Source organism: Ruditapes philippinarum, unplaced genomic scaffold (genome assembly GCF_026571515.1).
Source record: "Ruditapes philippinarum isolate M1 unplaced genomic scaffold, ASM2657151v2 ctg3216_1_1_1_1, whole genome shotgun sequence".
NCBI classification, from domain to species: domain Eukaryota; kingdom Metazoa; phylum Mollusca; class Bivalvia; order Venerida; family Veneridae; genus Ruditapes; species Ruditapes philippinarum.
Window position 1 is genome coordinate 203,622 of NW_026856175.1, and position 22,973 is coordinate 226,594.

Genomic DNA, 22,973 nt, shown 5'->3' on the forward strand with positions numbered 1-22,973 from the left:
CAAATAAAATACAAAAAAATGAAATGATATTATTTTAATAAAGGTAAATATTCTTTTTCACAGGCTTTCCTAGGAATGTTTGTTGATGATTCAGTAACAGGAAGTAATGTTCATCGACGTTCAACAACAGAGGACGACAATCCTCCGTCTCCGATGGTAAACCTTGATAACATGGATGTATTCAATATATCACAATCTCATCAGTCAACGGGCTCGCCAGGTGGTAGAAGAGCCGAGGTAATCCATACTATTACATAAATTTCTATAACAATATACCCCAGAGACTCTCAACATATTTTCATTTATTTTCAACATTTTTCATCAATTTTAGAAAAATCTAACTTTTATTCAAAAGCACTTTTCTTTTACCTGTTTCAATATGACGGAAAATAATTAATGTAATGAAAATTTAATTGAATTTTATTTTCTTCAATTGTTTACTCAGAGAATGATTTTTATAGTCAAAAAGTAGAATCTTAAGTAAACCCACAGCAACATGTCCTTTGTTCTCATTATCTGTTTTTATGTTGTTTTTTAACCAGGTTTTCCGAAGGAAAAAAACTGGTTATTAGATTGAGGTATGTCGGCGGGCGGACGGGCGGGCGGGCGTAAACAATTTCTTCTGTGCGCAACTCCTCCTACATTTCTCAACAGATTTTGACCAAACTTTCACAGAAGCTTTGTCATCAAGTGCCCTGGCGCATATTGTTGGGGTTTTGCGATTGGATAATATTTGACCTTATTATGGCCCTTTGTTTTTTTTTCTTATACAGAATTGAACAAATTCTTCTGTGCTGAACTCTTCCTACATTTCTCAACGGATTTTGACCAAACTTTCACAGAAGCTTTGTCATCAAGTGCCCTGACACATATTGTCAGGGTTTTGCAATTGGTATATATTTGACCTAATTATGGCCCTTTGTTTTTTTTCATTATATAGAATATATAGTGAACAATTTCTTCTGTGCGCAACTCCTCCTACATTTCTCAACGGATTTTGACCAAACTTTCACAGAAGCTTTGTCATCAAGTGCCCTGGCGCATATTATCGGGGTTTTGCGATTAGATAATATTTGACCTAATTATGGCCCTTTGTTTTTTTTCATTATATAGAATATATAGTGAACAATTTCTTCTGTGCGCAACTCCTCCTACATTTCTCAACGGATTTTGGCCAAACTTTCACAGAAGCTTTGTCATCAAGTGCCCTGGCGCATATTGTCAGGGTTTTGTGATTGGATAATATTTGACCTTATTATGGCCCTTTGTTTTTTTTTCTTATACAGAATTGAACAAATTCTTCTGTGCTGAACTCTTCCTACATTTCTCAACGGATTTTGTTCAAACTTTCACAGAAGCTTTGTCATCAAGTGCCCTAGCACATATTGTCGGGGTTTTGTGATTGGATAATTTTTTACCTAATTATGGCCCTTTGTTTTTTTTCCTTATACAGAATATATATAGTGAACACTTCTTCTGTGCGCAATTCCTCCTACATTATTCATGTTTTAAATTGCACATAGTTACATTGTTTGTTGCTTGTATTTGTATTTCAAATACAACATATTTATCTACAATGGTGATAATTGAAAACCTGGTTTCATGGCATTGCCATGTTTCTTGTTTTTTGTGTACTAAGTGTACATATTGTGCATACCCATATATTTAGAATGAAAAGTATATTTTTAAAATCACTTTCAATTTTTGTAAGAGGAGGCCAACATTTAATTGATTTATTTATCTGTGAATAGAAAATGTTTACCAAACATGCAAAAAAAGAAACAAAAACTTTTAAACCTTTGTTGTTTATTTAAGCAGATTGCACCTTCACCATCCACATTTATTGGTACCCCATCACCAGGCAACATTCTAGCAGCTGGTTCCCCTAGTAACCCACAGTTACATGTGCCATCCCCTGGGTCATTTGTCCCAGCTCCATCTCCTAGTTCACTTGGTATACACATGCAGTCACCTGCCAGCTCATTCATCAGTCCTCAAGGTTTGTTATTTAAGATTTTAGTTTTACTATATTGCATATTTAATTCGAAAGAGCACTCTTAAATCATTGACTTTTCTGTACTTGAGTTGGGGATCAAACCCATTAGAGATATATTATATAAATTTTCTTTACCAAAAGTAAAAGCAAGAGTTAAAAATATTATTTGCTATATGTAGAGACAACTTTATATCATATACACAATATTAATGAAAATCTAATAAAAATAAGAACATATATCAAGCCATATTGTTATTTCCTTTTAAGATTTTCACAGAAAGAGAAAAAGAGAAATAAGAGGAGTATCTCAAAGTCCCTTTTTGAATATTTGTTTGATCTTTAAAGCTTGTTGGTTGTATTAAATGTTAATTTACATGTTTGAAATATTGTACAGGTATGGGAGACAGTGGGTCACCTTATCCCAACACTGGTCTTGCTATGCCATCTCCAGGGCAGAGAAACTGGCCAAACTCGCCATCCATCCAGCCATCACCTGTCTCACGTCATGGTATGGTTGCCTCACCAGGGCATCCAACCCTGCACTCACCACAAACACAACTTAAAGATGACCATGGTAAAGCATCAGGTAAGTTATTTCGTTATATTTGATTTGTATTTCAAAGAAGGGCTTTTCATGCATTAAGAAGTATTAAAGCATTTAATTATTTGTTACAAAATAAAGGATTGGTTTATAAATACTATTGTTGTCTGGAACCAAGTTTTCATATCTTATGTCCTTTGTAGATAACTTCTGACACAACTTAATAAGTATTCTTTTCTAATAATTAAGTGATTTTAATTTGATAAATATTCTTTTCTTCTAAGTTGACATAAGCCTAAAACCTATGAAAATGTCTGTATATCATTTCAGTAATGAGTCCGCCATCAAGAACTTTACCACAGAGAGCGTGGGCCGCCTCCACGCCAACGTTACTATCCCATGAAGCATTTGACAACCTGTTGAAGCAGACGTCATTACAACAGTTACCATACCATGTACCATTGTCTCCACTAGAACGCTTCCTCGGCTGTAAATTCTTAAGAAGGCATATAGCTCGAGTTATTCTTCAAGAGAAACATGTAAGTTAGCTTTTTTACCTATAAACTGACCTTTACATTGTGGATGAGGCTGGAAATTCCCCTATATATGTGAATTGTTTAAAGATATTTAACCGCCTCTTGTGCTCAGTCTTTTCAATTCTTACAATTTATTGTTAAAACATAATTAAAAAATTTGGCTTAAATGAAATAGAATACTGCGAATTCACTAATATTCGTGGGCATGAAATTTTGTGGTTTTATCAAAACAGGCATTTTCGTGGATTTTAAATTTCTTGTAAAGTAAATAGTATAAGTATTAAGTAACCTAATGCATAGTAAACTTACACTTAATTTTTCGAGCATTTTACCTATCGCATGTACATATCTTTCCATATCACACATCGCTTGTCAACAAACTTAATCCTTGCCTCTGGGTATTCATTACACAAAAATCGACAGAAAAGTGCCGGTGCATGTTTGTAATGTACAGAATAGAGACATGGCAAGAAGTATTTGTTGGGATAAAATTTCGTCGGATCTTAAATTCGTGGATTGACCTACCCACGAAAACCACGAAAATTTGTGCCCCACGAATAATAATGATTTTACAGTAGTATTTAGCAGCTCAAATTCAAATTCTTTATTTCTCTTAATGCAACATACATGATACAAACATGAGGTTTGTAAGCAGTGAACATTTGTTAAAAAAAAAAACCAGCAGTATGGACTGTTAGATAAACTTGTTTGTAAATGATTTATTTGATTTCAGTTGACAAATATACAAGCCCCGGAGCCTGGTGTGAATGTGTTTAAGGCAGAAACTCTTCAGTTTAGAGTGTCGCTAAATTCTTCTACCCTACAGTCACTGCATATGAAAATACAACCTTTACCAGGTATGTCTATCTAATTATAAAACTTATGAAATTATAACACCACAATTATACAGTAGTATACCTAGGCTACAGAGTGTAGCAATTTTTTATCCCCAAGTACTTCACAGGATATTCCTTATATGGGCCGGTGGTAAACTCATGAGTTTTTAGGGTTTTTTTTTTTTTTTAGTCGAATTTCTTTCATTTTCTTCAGTTATATGTTTGTGGTGTTCTAAAGTGTAGAAAACTTGGAAATGTAAGGTTGGGGTACAGAGTATTGATAGAGAAATTATACGAGGGAGATGTTGAAAAAGCTTTCAGAGTTGCATAACATGTTACTGTTATTAAATGAACAAACTTTTTTGACATATAGTGACCATCCAATCAATCTATTGTTTTTTTGTTAAGGAACAATATATGCTCCTTCAGAAAATATTTAGATTTGATTTTTGTGAGGGGATATAGTGTAACAAATGTTTGTTAAATAACACAGTATTTCTCTGAAGAGGAGTTCTTGATGTTGTTGACTTTATTATGAGATATATTTTGATCATTATAAAGATTGTTTCTTTTATATTGATTTTTTTATACATTAATAAATATATGGAATTTTCTTTACAGAATACATGGATCAATGGTCCCAGGAAGAGATTCAGATATTTGAAAAGTATTTTGACCTTAAGGTAATTCATGTACATCAGTTTGTTTGGTTTGTTTTAATGCCAAATTTAATACAAGTTTGGTCATATCTTGGAATTAGACCCACTGATCTAGCTTTGCTGGATAAGTATCCAGATCAACCATGATCAATTTCTCAGGAAGTGACAGACTTCTAATCCCATAAGATTTCTAAATTGGTGATTAGTGACAAAAAACCATTTGACTCACCTTGTTACCACTGGATTACAAATTTAATGCTCTCCATTATGAACCTAATGGACAGACAAACATCAGATGAAATTTATTCCCTTTTTTTGTGACTATAAAATATATGAATAATGAGTAGAAAATGAAACTGAATGCAGTATTCTTTTAGGTATACATGTGTAGTTCAGTAAAAGTGGTGTATGAATTTTACAAAATGTAATGTCGAGTGGATGATTCTCAATGTTTTTAGTTTTTCCTTTCTCTATCAATATGGTGTAAGTTTATTAAAGTTTTAAACATTTATTTTGGTGCTTATCATATATCCTAAGTTTTTAATCAAAACATCATTCTACTAAAAATGTAATTGCTTTCTCTGGTGAAGTTGCATCCAGTATATTGAAAATATTGCTCTGTTCTGACATAGAATTAATTGCATTAATTTGTTTCAGGTTGCTTGTCCACCATACAAGTCTAATTCCTTGACAGCTTTCAGTAGATTGTTGAAGGCACAGATTAGAATATTGAAAGATGTTATACAAATTATGAGGCTAGAGCTGGTAATGACAACAAATTACATTCTTTTTTTTTAAATTCTCATTTTAATCAATTTTCCTTAATTAACATCATACATTTGATGTTTAGAGAGGTCAAGATTTCATTGAATAATATTTTAGATCCTTCCTGGTTGTCAAGGGTCTATGTTTCTGTTTTTAGTGAAACAGAACACAAAATTAATACAAGTCACATATGCCAATGATACTGAATGTTCCATATCTAATACAGTAATAGAAATTCCATCTATTAAATCATTCATTAAGGAATGATTCTTCATTAACTTTGCTTGTTATTTTTAAAAATACAAATATTTGTGTCTATTTGAAGTAAAACTCAGCTCATTCCTCCTTTGTGAGAATATATTAAACAACTTTGTAGGGTGTAAATATAGCAAGCAGTCTCCAAGGGATCTGTACTTACCTGCTAAAAACAAAAAGCAGTCAATTTTCCCAAATGACTTTAAAAATAATACACAGTTTCATTATTTCTCTATCACAAAGATGGTTCATGACTTCAATCTTTTTGGACAGATGCCAAACCAAGATCGTAGTTTGAAATGGTCGGTACAACTTTTGTTGACAGTACCACCAGCGTATGCTCACATGGCACCAGCGGGCACTCCAGCTATTGTTGTTGTCCAGAAAATGATTCTTATGGTATGTATTTTTACTTTCATAAAAAGGAAACTTGATATCTGTTTCTAATGTAAATTATTATATTAATCAGGTTTTCTGATGGAAAACTTTTGCTATTAGATTGGTGAAAGTCAATTGACTGTCCGCTGGAAATTTGTAATTAATCTTATGCACAACTCCTGCATTTCTCAAGGGACTTAAAAAAAGAAACAGAACCACTTATTGTTAGGATTAAGTGTGATGATTTTTTGCAGAGCTGTACTTGTTTATATATTGGTTTTGTGTTTTTTCCCACATATTACATTTAAAACCTGGTTTTTGTAACAATTTTCTGTTACTTATGGAAGTCTTTCACCAAACTGATATTTAATAAATGTGCAATAACTGTCTTATTGTAAGCTAACAATATTTTCTGTTACTTATGGAAGTCTTTCACCAAACTGATATTTAATAAATGTGCAATAACTGTCTTATTGTAAGCTAACAATTTTCTAAATGCTTAAAACATTCAAGGGGAATGTATAAAAATGTTATTCTATTATATAAAATATCATGCCTTAACTTATGGTTCTTGTATTTGTAACAAACTGAAATACAAGATAAGTAATCTTGATGATTTTCATGAGTAAATGATTAAAAGAAGACAAGTTTGTGTCTAACTCTTGTGTCTGTTTGCTTAGTAATAAGAGCTTCTTTACATTTACTTTACATTCTTAATGCTTATAAAAAAAATAGCCGAACAAATAACTGTGCCACCAAGATAGATAAAGGTTTGATAAAGAAATATCAATTTATCCCAGTTTATTGCTTTTTTCATGGACCACTGTTATTGTCTTTCTTTTAGCTGTTTATGGTGAGTTAATAATGTAACAACTGTTATGCTCCTATTTGTACTGATATGTTCAATAATCTTATTATGTTTTAAGAAAAATTTTAAGTTTTGAACTTAGACCCAGAAAGTTTTCATATGATCTCTACAGTGTTGGTGTTACAAAATAAATAAAACACTTTCTTTCACAATGTGATGTAGTATGGAAATAGGATGATAAACCCTGTGGATATTGCTCCCAAAATACATTCATCAAATTGTAAACATAGCTTTGAACAAACCCAAATGCTTTAGGTAAAGGCAAGCTGTGTATTATTCTGTCCTATAGATAATGATACAGTGATTAAACTGTCTCACCCAGTATGTCTATACCCATGTATATGATTTAAGTTCTATGTTTTCATACTGTATTAGTGTAACAGTGTATTCCCTTTCTTATAATGGACCCACACTTTCTTAAAGCAAAATAAAAGAAAAACGGAAATTGACAATTGGTAGTGTAAGATTGTGTTTTTTTGGCTTTTTTTGTAAATGTGATGAAATACTTGTAAATTTTTCAATTTCTCATTAAATCTGTATAATAACATAAGAAACTGGTTATCATGGAAAAGTGTTCATTACTTACCTTTGTTAGAGAGAAAGCAGGTAAGATGTTTGTTTTCTTCATAAAAGTTGGATTAATTAGTTGTTTCTCTTTTCTTTTTCCGTAACAGTTACAGTTGACAAGAATTAATGTCCCAATACCACAACAGCAGCCACAGCAACAACAACAACCTGACCCTCAGACGATCACAATACCACTGTTATACAACATACAAGACAACACCATCACCCTTGTGGAGAAAGGACCCACTCTTCCCAATGCTAACCTTCAACAAGTCTCGCAACATCTGAAGAGATTCATGGAGCGCTTTCACTCCAGTGCTGAATGTGCTATTTATCCAGCTGTCAGAGAATTACTTACAAATTTAGTGCTTACATAAAAGTATGATGAAAATTCAGTGCTTTCATGAAAGAATGATGAAAATTTAGTGCTTACATAAAAGTATGATGAAAATTCAGTGCTTTCATGAAAGAATTATGAAAAATTAGTTCTTACAAGAAAGTGAAATGAAAATTAAGTTCTAACATGAAAGTGAAATGATAATGCACTTCTTACATGAAAGTGAACAAAAGTTTAGTGCTTACATGAAAGTGAATTGAATATTTAGTTCTTACATGAAAGTGAAATGATTGTTATTGATTTCTGACAAGTAAACAAAATCATTTTCTGACATATTGGAATTATCAAATTGACCATTTTAAGAAATGAATTTCTGTGAAAGTACTTTTGCCATTGCAAAACTTTCCCAGGCACATCAAAACTGGTTTTAAGCAGATTTAAAGTGGTTAGTGCACTATATTATATCTCTCTGTATCATTTTGATGTATCATAGATGTGTACATAAAAATGTTGAGTCAATTATTATACATACACTGTATTGTAAATTGTGAAGGAAAGTTTAGCAAGTACTCGGCAAAATGTGTGTTTTTTATGCCCCCGCCATGTAATGGCCGGGGCATATAGTGTTACCCTGTTCCGTCCTTCCATCCTTCCGTCATTCTGTCATTCCGTCATCATCAGTTTCCTTTCATTATCTTAAGAATGGTTGCACACATTCAACTCAAATTTGACATATGGATATGTCATGAGAAAATACAGGTCAAGTTCGAATTTGGTCATGGTTCAATGATTTTTGGCAGAGTTATGCCCCTTTCACTTTGAAAGTAATATGAAATTTTCAGTTTCCGTTTATTATCTCCCCAATGGTACAACACATTCAACTCAAATTTGACATATGGATATGTTTTTGGAATGCCCAGGCCAAGTTCGAGTTTGGTCATGGTTCAATGATTTTTGTCAGAGTAATGCCCCTTTCACTTTGAAAATAATATGAAATTTACAGTTTCTGTTCATTATCTACCCAACAGTGTTACATATTCAACTTAAATTTGACATATGGATATGTCAAAGGAATGGGCAGGTCAAGTTGGAATTTGGTCATGGTTTGATGTTTTTTTGGCAGAGTTATGTCCCTTTCACTTTGAAAATAATAAAGATACATCTTAGGAATAAGCAGTTTAAGTTTGAATTTGGTTGTAGTTCAATGATTTAAGACAAACTTATCTTTCCTAAATGTTGGAAAAATTTTGAACTTTCACTTTCAGCACTCTTACTTTTAGCCATTATTTTGGCTACAAATATGCAATATGCTATTTTTAAAAGGTTTAGACTGAATAATTTCAGTGCCTTGAACATTGTATGAAAATGGTTTGTGTTAACATTGAAAAGTTTTAAGGGCTTTGAACTTAAAATGAAAAAAATGATTAAAGCACCATCTGAAATTTTGGCTGCATGCGGGGGCATCCGTGGCATGATGACACATTTCTAGTTCCAAACTGATCTCCTGGTACAAACAAACTTTTGCTGTTATAGCTTTATGGTGTACATCCATTCACAATTGATTACTCACCTGGTTAAAGTTGTAACTGTAAAAGTTTGTTTTTAATCCCCAGATTAGCTGGGAAAACTCAAATACTTCCGGAGTAAGTTTATTAATGTGTAGCTGTTAATAACAATTTGCAAGCGTTTCAAAGCTACCCACTCGATCTACTTTATTAGATTAAAATAATTATATGTGTAAATATATAGCAATTATACATGTTGTTAAAATGAAAGAAATGGAAAACAAGAAGTGGAGTACAGGAGCACAAGTGTCCTACATTGTAAAGGGATAAGATTTGAGAATTATAATGAAGATTTTATGTATGCTACATTAAAATTCCTTCTAGAATTTTTTTTCCAACTGAAAATTTTGGATACTAGAGGTGATATTGATTTGTCTATGGCACAGTTATATAAACAGGCTAGTGGTTATATAAACAGGCTAGTGTACAGGTCATATATCCATGCAGTCTGACCAGACTGGTAAACTGTATGTATCATGAAATTCCTTACATTAACAGATTACTGTATGAAATTCAATAAATTCAGCTTAGTCAAGGTTGACATTATAATAGTTGTTTGTAATAACGGTGATAATGATTTACAATAATTTAATATTTAATTAAGTCTTGTATTTGTTTTGATTTATCTTCATTTTGATATAAATTTGAAAGATTTTGTATAATAGAATATATGATTCTGTAGTAGAATAAAGTGCTATAAAATCATGTTTTTCTTTATTATGAAAGTTTGTTGTGTGTTGTATTTTTGGAATGCCTGTGACAGGTTGGAATGCAGCCAGTTTTGTATGGAGCATACCTTCGAAATGTACATGCCTGGAGATATTTTACATGTACTTGAGAAAATCAAGGTCACCAACAGGTATCTAGGTCAAGGCTACACTTTGCAATTAGATGAACACCATTGAGTAGAGCAAAACTTGCATTGAGGAAACTTATCAACTTGGCCAAAATGTTCACCATTGTAAGCATGATGTTGGATCTGATGACCAAGGTAAAGGTCGCATGTAGAACTCACATGTCCTGTATTAGCGTAAAAGAAGTGTGTAATGACTATTTGGTCATGAATTGAGTAGTCACTTGAAGACTATGGACGGGTTCATATATCTGCAGGGTCACTAGAGATTATGAAATATCCACATTTTCTCCGCCTCCGCAGCATGGCGGGTTACTTTATTCAAGATGTAGTGTAAATTCTTCAGCTATTAATTATTTTTCGTAAAGTTACAGAAGGATATTTCCCATGTAATTTTCAAATCTTCAGCACACCGATTTATATCAATCATTCTTGAAAAAAGACGACCTGGATACCATATTGAAGGTGCATGTTTCAATTTAAGGTATCAGGACCCTAATGGGCACTATCAGGAACTAAAGAATTGACATCATGGCCACTTTTCTGAACTCAAGCTAGGATGTTATGAGGGCCCTTCTTTAGAAATGAGGAACCTTTAAATAATCTGCAATAACATTCTAATGAAAAATGTTTTCCCATGAATTTTTGGTAAGAAACAAATAGTACCATTCAGCTAACAATCCACATAAGCAAAATTATGGTTTCTACTTAAAATTTATGAAATCTGTATAAAAATGTTACCCTACCCCACCCATTTTTACCACATGTCTGACCATTTTTCTACTTAGGGAGCCTAATTCAAAAAATTCTTAAAATTTACCCAAATGAGTGCCTGTTTTCAAAGTTTCCCTAAATTTTTAAAAAAGTATATTGGTTGATCTTGTAAAATATGAAATACTTTTACCGTCTAGTTTTGATTATATTACACTTTGAAAATATCAGGTACCATATTTATTACTAGATTTAGCATAATTTAGCCAATAAATACCTATACAAATTCAAAATTAAACACTTTTTTCTTTCCATATGGGACATGAGAGATACATAAATAATGTTAAAAGAAAAAAAAGAAAGAAAAAACAAGTTGACCCTTCTGGGGATTGAACCCATGGCCCTCATTTTCAATGTAGTTAACAGTAATTCTAGCCAATTTGAATACTCTTCAAGGCGGAGGTTATGCATTAGGGTGCTAATACCTTAATGTGGCTTGTTGAAGTCAAAAGTCAACTATAGTTGAAGAATTAGAGCACACGTCCTCCGTACACGTATCCCAAAATGCTTTACCCCCACACCACTCTTGTTATATAAAAAATATAAGGTATATAAATAAATCAGGTCTGCATAATAAATTATTAGACTGGTCTATCAAGTTTTAGATCTACGCTTCTGTTGAAGGACTAATCTATTTTTTCAGGTGTTTGGAGGTTTAAGTCACGTCAACTTTGTAAATGTATAGTTTTCACTGATATTTCAGTTATAAATGGACACCTGAATAGAACTGCCGACCTTGCCTAGGCTGGGGGGGGGGGGGAATATCAAACTTGAGTAGTTTGTACAAATTTGGCCGATGAGTAGCCTTTGGAAACTATAGCAGGATACCGAAAATAAAAGCCTTTGAGAAATAAAAATAAAATCATTCTGGGGTCATATTGGGCCTTAAATAGACTTTTCCACTCAGCATGCCAAACACCGCTTGAAAATGACACAACAATAAAGAAAAATAGTTACTACATAAATGAAATTGGCATGGTCCTTGAAAAGATAGTGACATAGATATTTAAAATGAAACCTAGAGGCGTAGCTGATTTATTTCTTTCACGACTAAATTTTTACATATTCTTAAAGATGTTATTGAAAAATATCAATTATAAAAGTATATGCACATCGCGATTTAGAGACACTTCTCAAAATCCCTGCACGTCGCGGAGAAGGCACACGGCAGGTCAAGGTCAAGTACCAGAGATGATTGGTTGACCTGTCGTGACTCTAGAGGGTGGCATTTACAAGGGTTGTTTTTGTTATCGTTGGTCGGAAAGCTGATGCCTTGGCAGTACAGTCGACTCCTTCACCACCATAGAACGAAGAACGGGCTCCAGGAAGATTCAGCATGAAAAAGACGTCCCCGATGAGACTACAAGGCAAGGAGGCAATAATCTCGGACATATGGTTAAACTAAAACTAAAACATATAGATTCACAGTCGCAAAAAGAAAACGACAAAAGTTGAATTGTATAAGCTTGCAATATATGATACAGTGGTCGGAACTAAAAGGTGCTTATTATTGTAAATAACGCATCAGATTGTTTTGTATATAGACTTGCAGTAAAAGATACAGTGATTTCGTTTCTACTGAGTGTGATTGATTGGGTTATGCTTAAAATTTTAATATGTAATTTCATATTGTAAGAACATGCATAACACATTCTATGATGCACTTTTCATTCTGTCTGTATGTATATATGAAAACATAAGCAAACCTATGAAAGTATATTTAACAATCTTTCATTGGTTATTCTGTGCGAAATTACTTTTATAGTACATTTTGTTGAAATAACAATGTTTGCTGTGGTTTCTACTGAGCTTTTGTACATCTATAATTTGAGAAAGAAGATACCAACGTCTTTAGTGGTTTATAAAGAATTTATTTTAGTTCGATTGTGTAGGAAGCTTAAAGGTAAAACACACATTTTCTAATTCGTTCCTGGAACTTATCAGTACGGAGCAATGAGTGTAAAGTTTCTTGCTCAAGGAAAAAAGCGACTTGCCCCTGAAGGGGTTTGAACCCATGCGGCTGACGGTTTTTAAATAGATTACCAGTCTGACGCGTTAACCACTCGGCCATGCCGCCACTAAACATCGTCATTGTTTATATCATGAAAAATACAATGATGTATGTATAATCAACATGAAAAAATATTTTCTTGGAAAAAATTTCTTCCTCCAAAAATGTCTCTGCAGGGGACAAAAAACAACAACAACAACAAAATACACTTAAAATATAGTAATGCAAGAATTCTGCGTAATTAGAGAAAACATTCACTATAAATTAATTATGATATAATTTGATTTTATTATGTATTGATGTGAAATGAGTGTATGTGAAATTTATGAACATGTATGTCATAAAGTTTATAATAAATATAAAAAAAGAATTCGGTGTCATATTTAAAACAAGAGTTCAATTACTACGTGATAAGGTGAAGTTGAACCCACTTCTGTTAAGCACGAAATTCACGCGTTTGCGAATCACGACTGGCCATACACGCTGACGAGAAGGTTGAGTAGACACGTTAAAAAGAAGGCTAGATTGGAAACATGTTGCTCGTTACAACTTTAACTATTTTATTTGCGGGTATTTATAGTTTTTTAAGTATCTTTCTTAAATTAATTTACTATTGAATGCATTATTGCTTAATGAAATTGGTTTAATTTGCATGTGTATAATTTCGTGTAGTGTCATTAAACGTCAGCCATGTTTGAATGAAGTTATAGACAAGTCTTTCTCGATAAAATCCAGTTCAAAGTATGCGACGGTGATGCGAAATGTTATTTCTTGCAACAAAGAACTTGCAAATAAATAAATAAACGCAGTAAAGTACGGTCTCCCGTTAGTGCCATCGCACATAATCATAACTCAAACATTAAGGTGTTGAAAAGTCGAAATAACGAAATCACGATGATGAAAACTAGTTTTTTTTTCAACATCGCACTTTCGACCATCGTGCTTTCATTGTTTCGTGATTGCTAACATCATGATCCAAAGCCTTTGTTATTGTATCCTTGGTTAAAATATATTCGCCATGTATAGTTCTGATCTTAATTTGTGCGCATGTCAAACAGGAAGAGTCGAGAGTACGATGTTGAAATGTCGAAATAACCTCGCAAGTCGTAACCACGATAATGAAAAGTCAAAATAACCTCACGGTGGAAATTTTTCACCATCGTGTTTTTTGTTTTGTTGTTTGTTTTGTTGTTGTTGTTGTTTTTTTTTTTTTTTTTTTTTTTTTTTTTTTTTTTTTTTTTTTTTGGGGGGGGGGGGGGTATTTCGATTTTTACCATCGTAATTTCGTGTTTTCATGTGTGTGCGTCGCGATGGCCCTATAGGGACACTGTAGTAAAAATATTCCATATTCTGTGTAAAGTATGTAATGCGAGAAAGGTAACCATAGCATGATAATAAACAATGGAGTACCATCATTATGTAAACAGGTGTAGGATTTCATATTTATAGACTGTCCGTAAATCTATAGACAGTCTGGAAATTTAAAGATTTTTCAATCCATACATTCAATGTAAAATTTGCTGTTTTTAGTTTTACAATAAAATCCGCAGCCTACATAAGTTGTTTTATTACTTGTATTTACAAAGGTAATGGGGGAGAGTTTCATCTTTGTATGATGATTTTGAAATTTTTGTAAAAGTGAAAATTGAAAGTCATCAAATTGTTCTGAATTTTGACATACTGTTACATTTAATCATATAATATGTAACATCTGTGTTTTTAATTTAATGCAACTTCTACTATTTTCTTACTTAATGTCTGTAAATTTACAGATAAGAAAATCTGTAAAATTATGGATCGTCCAAATATTTACAGACTGTCCGTAAATATCATGAAATCCTAGACCTGGTAAACAATCAACATTCAACATTTATATTTGCAACAGTCAATAAGTCTGTATGTCTGTCTGTCTGTACACCAGACATCATAGAAGAGTGATGTACATGTATTTCATTGCACATTTTAGCTCGATGACTATTCGATAAGAATAAGTAGAGCTATTGTAGTCACCCGAGTGTCGGCGTCGGCGTCAGCGTCGGCGTTGGTGTCCGCGTCGGCATAACCACTTATGTTAAAGTTTTTGTAATACCTCAAATATTTTCAAAGTCCATTGACATATGGCTTTGAAACTTTGCACACTTGTTCACCATCATGACCCCAACATGTAGACAGAAGGGGATATCTCTATCAAGCATTTGACAGAATTATGCCCCTTTTTCGACCTAGAATTTATGTTAAAAGTTTTTGTACTACCTCAAATATTTTCAAAGTCCATTGACATATGGCTTTGAAACATGTTGAAATTTTATACTCTTCTTTAAGAGCATAATAGGACTCTCTCCAAGGCCTATAACTGTAATATGGGTTTAAAGAAAAATTTTGCCTTTTTCTTTACTTAGAAAATTTTACCTTTTAATCAAGGCTTTTTTTACTATCAAGCACTAAGAATAGTCGAGCGTTGCTGTCTTACCGACAGCTCTTGTTCTTTCCTCTTTTTCTTTTTTACGGGAAATAATCAGTTTAAAAAAGGACAGCACCTCTAATTTGGTTGCCAAGATTAACATAGGTTTAATGTTGAAAGTTGTTTTTTTGGTATCTATCTCATACTACTGATTTTCAACATTCGTTTTTTTACGACAGCACGTGCCAGTGCCTACACTGCCGAAGATCCTGACGATGCCTCTATTTCTATATTGGTGAAAAGGCTGTTCGAAAAAGTAAGCAATCTTACATTCATGCATAAATAATTTATGATTTTATTGTGTTATTTTACTTCCAGTTTACAAAAGAAGATATTAATTGTAAGATGGGAATGTCGGTGGGTGGGCTTTAAAATTTGTCCATGCACAACCAAAGGGATTGTGTTACAACATTTTCTAATCACAAATACTAGACAAAAAATATAGTATTTATACATTACAAAATGTACCTAGAAAATGTAGGAGATCGCAATCAGCGGCAATCTGTACTCTTAAGGAAGAAGTCCAGGATTAGTCATGTAGATGGGAGATTTCCCATAAATCGCCTAAGAAACGAAAGGATGGAGATAGTGTGATGTATTAGGGATAGAGACAGGTTTGTTGGAGGCAGAAAATTGGTTTGGGGTTGGATAATGGGGAACCAGAAAACTGGTTTTGTCATTATCAAATGTAAACTGAAATCTCATATTTATATCAATATTAATATAACGTCTCCATACACCGACATTACGTTGTATGGCATGAGGGTGGGGAATGTCGTTCTAAATTCAGCAAGGTCTTGCATGATAATTGTAATGCTTTAAGCTACTTCTTCCACCAATGGGATAAATTTAATAGAACTGAGGTCAGGAGAAACGGGATGGGGAAAAGCAATATAGCAATACCAAATATTTGTGAAGTTAGAAGCTTAGCAGTCTGAAGTTGACAGCCTAGAAGCCTTAAGTTGGCAGTCTAGCCGCCTGAAGCTGGCAGCTTAGCAGCCTGAAGTTAGCAGTCTAACAGACAGAAGTTGGCAGCCTAGCAGCCTGAAGTTGGCAATCTAGCAGCCTGAAGTTGGCATCTTTGCAACCTTAAGTTGGCAGTCTACCAGCCTGAAGCTGGAAGCTCAGCAGCCTGAATTTGGCAGTCAAGCAGCCTGAAGTTCGCAGTCTAGCAGCCTGAAGTTCGCAGTCTAGCCACCTGAAGTTGACAGCCTAAAGAAAACGAATATCACAAATTGAAATCGGTCGGAAATGCATAATAAGCACTTACATGCTTATTTTAAAAATATCATGATCTTTATATTTTGATATGCTGAACTTAAAAGTTTTCATTCCCTGCAAGTTAGCAGCCTATCAGCCTAAAGAAAACTAAGAATATTTCAAACAAGAATTTGGCAATGCATTATAAGCACTTCTTTAGATAATTATACATGCATAATTATTCTTAATATCATGATCCTTATATTTTAAGATGCAGAACTTTAAAATTTTCATCAAACGCTTCGAAATTTGTGAATTTGGCAGACTAGACTGTCTGGATGCCAGGCTGCCAAGCATCTGATAGAAATCTTCAGTTCAGCATCGACAAATAATAGATGATAATATTAAAATAAGTTTGTAATGATAGAGTGCATTTCCGACCATTTTCATGTTTGTGTTAATATTCTTCGTTTTCTTTAGGCTGCTTGGCTGCCAAACTTCATAAATTTCAAAGAGTCTGAATAAAAACATTATAGCCAGTATTATATGCGACTATCACAATTTGGATTATTGACTTACTTACTATTGACAGCGTTACTTCAGCATGTGTCTTTACAAATCGCTTTACATACCATGGAATATATTTTGAGCCGCGTCATGACAAAACCAACATAGTGCGTTTGCAACCAGCATGGATCCAGACCAGCCTGCGCATCCGCGCAGTCTGATCAGGATCCATGCTGTTCGCTTACAAAGTCTATAACAAGTAGAGAAACTGATAGCGAACAAAATGGATCCTGACCAGACTGCGCGGATGCGCAGACTGGTCTGGATCCATGCTGGTCGCAAACCCATTATGTTGGTTTTGTCATGACGCGGCTCATTTTGACCTGACGTCATTTGCGTTATACAAGCATAGTGTAAAGACGCACTAAATGTTAGCGTTACACTATGGACGCGCCAATTAAAATGATTATTTTGTACTTTATACAGTCTTTATGTGATAAATAAGATATTATAGTCGTGTAGGTTCATTACTGAATTTATTGAACTCGTTGAATCAATATTTTGCTCGCCATAGGCTCGCATTCAACTCATTCAATAAACTCAGTATTGAATCTATACTCATTTAAAATCCTTTCTATACCACACTGTAAATAAGTTAACAAATCTGAAGCCTGATATCAAACATTATCACTCCTCCTCATTTCTTTTTCTTTCCCATTTGAGTATAGTTTACTATGATAAGAAATTAAAGTGTAAAGAATGCAGGAAAAAAAATGAAACTTTTGTTTCATCAAGGACACTACCAGGACTAATGTTAATTCATTTTCTGATTTTGCAAAAAAAAAGATAATTGATAATAAATTATCTTATTCCTCTATTACAGGACTCGAATTCATACCGGAATTTGCTTGCAGGTATTGTTATGGTCTAAATTATTTCTTTGTAGTAAATTCCATATCTTATTGACGATATTGATGCTTAACGATTTGTCGAAAGAATTTAACTAGCCCGTATATGTCGCTTAGTGCCGCTATACATTTTGTTTGCGTTATTCAAAGTTGTAATCACACTTAAGTGAAATTTTATATATGTATGTATATAATTATGCTTCTAAAACAATTTTCAAATATCAAGGAATATGTAAAATACGTATTGCAAATATTTGTTCACAATATATGTAATCATTAAAATATATGCATTCATTTCTTATTGAAAAAAAATGGCTTAGACTTTATAGAAAATAAATTTCTAATTACCTCCCTTTATTAACATGAAATTTAAATTCGGTAAGATCTTTACAATTATGCTTTTTAAACTTATAATATTGATTAATCATCATTTGAGCATTACATTTATGATATAAAACCATACAAAATGAGTTACAGGATCTTTAAAAAGAAAATGGATAGTTGTTTTACTCGCCAAACACCTATTGTAAAGTGAATCATGAAGTACAGTAAATAGACTTTTGTACGAACATATTTGTACAGTAAATATCGTAGTGTACTTTTCTTTTTCCCTACGGAATTTATTTCAAACATTTAATACTAGTTTCATTTTCATATTCACCTTTTGCCACAGCACGTGCCGGTGCTGACTTTGATGAAGACCTTGCTGTAACCCGTCATTCCCGTTTGGTGACGCCGGTACCAGAGGTAATTAAATGTCTTATAATAATATCAATTGTTTTTGATATGTACACTTGTTTGAGTCGAGTCAAAGTTTAAAATATGATTGTGATCGTTATGAACGAGCAATTTCAAACCATATACAATTGTTATTTCAAAACTCTGATATATGTATGAATTATTGTGTGCCATCATTACCAGATTCATTAATCGAATTTTACTTTTATTATACGACTATCACAATTTGGGCAATTGCCATTTTGCGCCTGACTAAGCGTTACTTAATTCAGCATGCTTCTTTTACCACATTGTCAATAAACAAATTTTGTTTATTTCGATAAGAAATTAGTGTACAGAATGCAGGAGAACGTAAAACATTTGTTTCATCGAAGGACACAACCAGGACGAATCTCATTTCCTGTTCTCAAATTTTGCAAAAGGAAAACCGATACTTGCATTTGATAATAAATTACCTTATTTCTCTATTACAGGATTCTTACCGGGATTTGCTTGCAGGTATTTTTATGCTCTTAATTAGTTCTTTTATTAAGTCATAGACGCTATTTGATGCTTTACGAATAGTCCCGTATATTTCGATTAATGCCACTGAACATTTTGTTTGCATTTGATTGACAGAGGTCCTACTCGGCCAACACCCATGCCAAGATTTGATTTTTATGTTCTCCGAAAAATTTCGGGGGAGCATATAGTCGTCGGGTTGTCCGTCCGTCCGTCAGTCCGAACGTCCGTTCGTACGTACGTCCCGAATTCGGTTTCCGATCAATAACTTAAGAACGCTTAGGCCTAGGAACTTCAAACTTGGTATGTTGATTGGTCAAGACCAGCAGATGACCCTATTGATTTTAGGGTCAAGGGGTCAAAGGTCAAGGTCACATTGACCTTGTAGGTAAAAACGGTTTCCGATCAATAACTAAAGAACGCTTAGGCCTAGGAACTTCAAACATGGTATGGTGATTGGTCATGACCAGTAGATGACCCCTATTGATTTTGGGGTCAAGGGCACATTGACCTTGTAGGTAAAAAAAACGGATTCGTGTCCGGCCCATAACTTTATTTGAAGTCGGATTTTAAAACTATTTCACAGAAATGTTCACCATATTGAGACAATGTGTCGTGCACAACGTTTGGGTTGTTTTTACACTTTGAACTTTGTAAAAAATCGCCTAACCCCTGAAATTTCAAAGTAACACCTTAAATTTAAAAACCCATTGGGGAGCACCCCGGTTTTTAAAACCCCACTTTTTTCTTTGCAAACAATTTTTAACCCATTTACTCTTCCCATTCTTTGAAATTTAAAATTTAAAAAACATTTATTTTATATTTTACCTTTTGGGCCCCAACCGGGCCGGTGGACTTTGATGAAAGACCTTTCTGTAAAACCCCTCATTTTCCCCTTTGGGTTAACCCCCCCGGACCAGAGGGAAAAAATTTGGCCCAAATTTAAAATCAAAAGGGTTTTTTGAAAATTACAAAAGTTGAGTCAAGTTTTAAAGTTTTAAAAAAATTTTTTACGTTATTAAAGAGCAATTTCCAAAACCCAAAAACAATTGTTATTATTTTAAAAAATCCTGGGTATATGTAATGAAATATTTTGTGCCATCATCACTAGATTCATTAAGTTATATTAACTGACACAATTTGGGTAATTTTAAATTTGACCCTAACCAAGCGTTATTTCGAATTCTGCATGTCCCATAAAAATGTCATAAGTCGCTGCCTATCTGTTCATATATTCTTAAGATATTGTAAGATTACTTTAAGCATATTCAAACAAAATTTTCTGTTTTTCATAAAAAACAGATACTTGTATTTGATAATAAATTATCTTATTATTGTATTACAGGACTCAAATTCATACCGGGATTTGCTTGCAGGTATTGTTACGGTCTTAATTAGTTCCTATGAGTAAATTCCAAGTAAAAATTGACGCTATTCATGTTTACGAATAGTCGTAAGAAAAAAACAATAAGGACGCCCGTATATTTCGATAAGTACCCACAGAAGTACATTTTGTTTAGTTTCTATTAAAAACAGATGGATAGATGTTCTTCTCGCCCAACACCCATTACAAGATTTGATATGTACAGTAATTAACCTATCTTACTCTTCCTATTGCTCTTCCTATTGTTTAAAGATTTTACTTAAAAAAATGATACTGGTTTAATTCTGAAATATACTTTTTGTCACAGCACGTGCAGGTGCTGACTTTGATGAAGATTTTGCTATGACCCGGCATTCGCCATTGGTGACGCCGGTACCAGCATACCGTACTGAGAACCTAGATGAGAGCCCGAAATCTTCATTGGTGGATACAATATTTAAAAAGGTAACAATATATCTGCTAAGCTTAATCTGATTTGAATGTTCATGTATCGACAAAAAAGTTTGGGAAGGGCAGACTATTCAAAAAAAGTTGTTTTCCATAAATGCGTGTTTTCTTTATGTATAGTAATATTATATAATGTTCTACTGGTACCATTTTTGTGTCGTCTGCTACAGTGTTGCGACGACATAAAGGGACCCCTTCTCTGTCGTCTGTCAGTCTGGCCGTCCGTAACAAAACTTGTCCGGACTACTCCTCAAATAGTCTCATGAAATTTCAACCAAACTTTATAGAAATGATCTGTACAAATCTTGGTGTGCATTGATTTTTAGCTCGACTATTCGCAGAATAATCGAGCTAATGCAGTCACCCATTTGTCGGCGTCGGCGTCGGTGTCGGCGTCCCTGTGGTTAAGTTTTTGCGTGCAAGCTGGTATCTCCATAACTACTGAAGGGAAAATGAATTGAAACTTCACACATTTTTCTCTTTTGTGATTAAACAACATTTCATTGGGACAAGTCCTCCCCTTTAAATTTCTTTTTCAATTTAAATTAAAGGCCCCTTTTTGACTTAGAAAATTTTTGGTTTTAAATTTTTTCTTAAGCTGGTATCTCCATAACTCTGAAGCGAATGGCTTAAAATCCCCTTTTTCTTTTTCAAACCTGATTTGGGACCAATTAACTCTTATTTGTTTTTTTTGCATAAAAATGCCCCCTTTTTCAACTTAGAAATTATTGGTTAAATTTTTTGCGGCAAAATGGTTATCTCCATTTAAAATACTGGGGAAAGGGAATACACACTTTTTCCTGTTGATTTATCTAAAATGATTGGGACCCAAATTTCCCTAACTCTGATTTTTCCTTTTTTCCCCCCTTTAGTGGCAGGCATTTAGATTTTACCCTTTTCCGTTTCCCCCGGGCCCTTTTCCCTCCGCCGTCCGTTCCGTTCTCTTTTGTGTCGCATGTAACTCAAAAAAAGTATTTGACCTAGAGTCATGAAACTTTACAGGGAATGTTGATCAGCATGTGTAGTTGTGCACCTGGGTATTATTTTCGTCTGGATATTTTTTAATATTTAAGCATTATTGCCCTTGACTAAGTAAAAGTTTTGCAATTTTCAACTTGTGTCGCATGTAACTCAAAAAAGTATTTTGACCAAGAGTCATGAAATTTTACAGGAATGTTGATCAGCATGTGTAGTTGTGCACCTGAGGGTATTTTCGTCTGGATTATTTTTAGTATTTTTTAGAGTAATTGCCCTTGACTTTTTAAAATTTTGCAATTTTCAACTTGTGTCGCATGCTACTCAAAAGGTACTTTTGACCTAGAGTCATGAAACTTTACAGGAATGTTGATCAGCATGTGTAGTTGTGCACCTGCGTATTTTTTTCGTCAGGATATTTTTAGTATTTTTTTTAGTTATTGCCCTAAGACTAAGTAAAATTCCTGCAATTTTCAACTTGTGTCGCGCATATGTAACTCAAAAAGTATTTGACCTATAGTCATGAAACGGTTTTTTACAGGATTATTTTAGGAATGCCCCTTTGATCAGCGATTTTAAATGTGTAGTTGTGCACCTGGGTATTTTCGTCTGCCTAGTTACTCTGTCGCATATTGCCCTTGATAAGTTTGAAATCAATTTTTATGGTGGAAAATAGCATTATTGCCGGATAACAGGAAATGGTGTGACGACATTGAGCAATGCTGTTTATCGAGGACTCTATTGGTTCCTCAGTCAACATGCCAAGGGTTTACATTCATACTGAGGGATTTTTTTATTTTTATAGCAGGGTTTTAACCCTTGGGAAAAAGAAGGCTTCTTTTTAATGAAAAACGGCCAATTTTTTTTTATGCGATAAAAAGGTTTAAAATTTTCTGGGAATTAGGCCCAAATCT

At 33.6% G+C, this 22,973-nt stretch overlaps 2 protein-coding genes across 3 annotated transcripts in view; both read left to right on the forward strand.

Moving 5' to 3' along the window:
- Positions 1-10,008, forward strand: part of LOC132745694 (mediator of RNA polymerase II transcription subunit 14-like) — a 41,468-nt gene extending 31,460 nt beyond the window's left edge. Inside the window, exons 29-37 of one of the 2 annotated variants that reach the window (XM_060734657.1) lie at positions 64-237; positions 1,816-1,999; positions 2,391-2,582; positions 2,868-3,076; positions 3,807-3,930; positions 4,531-4,592; positions 5,226-5,333; positions 5,862-5,987; positions 7,509-10,008. In XM_060734657.1, the coding sequence (XP_060590640.1) occupies positions 64-237; positions 1,816-1,999; positions 2,391-2,582; positions 2,868-3,076; positions 3,807-3,930; positions 4,531-4,592; positions 5,226-5,333; positions 5,862-5,987; positions 7,509-7,778 (1,449 nt within the window). In that variant the 3' untranslated portion in view covers positions 7,779-10,008. The remainder of the gene's footprint in view (positions 1-63; positions 238-1,815; positions 2,000-2,390; positions 2,583-2,867; positions 3,077-3,806; positions 3,931-4,530; positions 4,593-5,225; positions 5,334-5,861; positions 5,988-7,508) is intronic. The other variant, XM_060734658.1, reaches the window with a different exon arrangement.
- A 3,339-nt stretch (positions 10,009-13,347) lies between these two features.
- Positions 13,348-21,081, forward strand: LOC132745689 (uncharacterized; the record flags this gene model as incomplete). The annotated part of the gene is given in 6 exon segments (XM_060734651.1): positions 13,348-13,508; positions 15,579-15,655; positions 17,990-18,020; positions 18,688-18,761; positions 20,599-20,629; positions 20,945-21,081. Coding segments are annotated over 6 exon segments (387 nt in total), but the record flags the coding sequence as incomplete, so codon positions are not given.
- Positions 21,082-22,973: the final 1,892 nt, after the last annotated feature.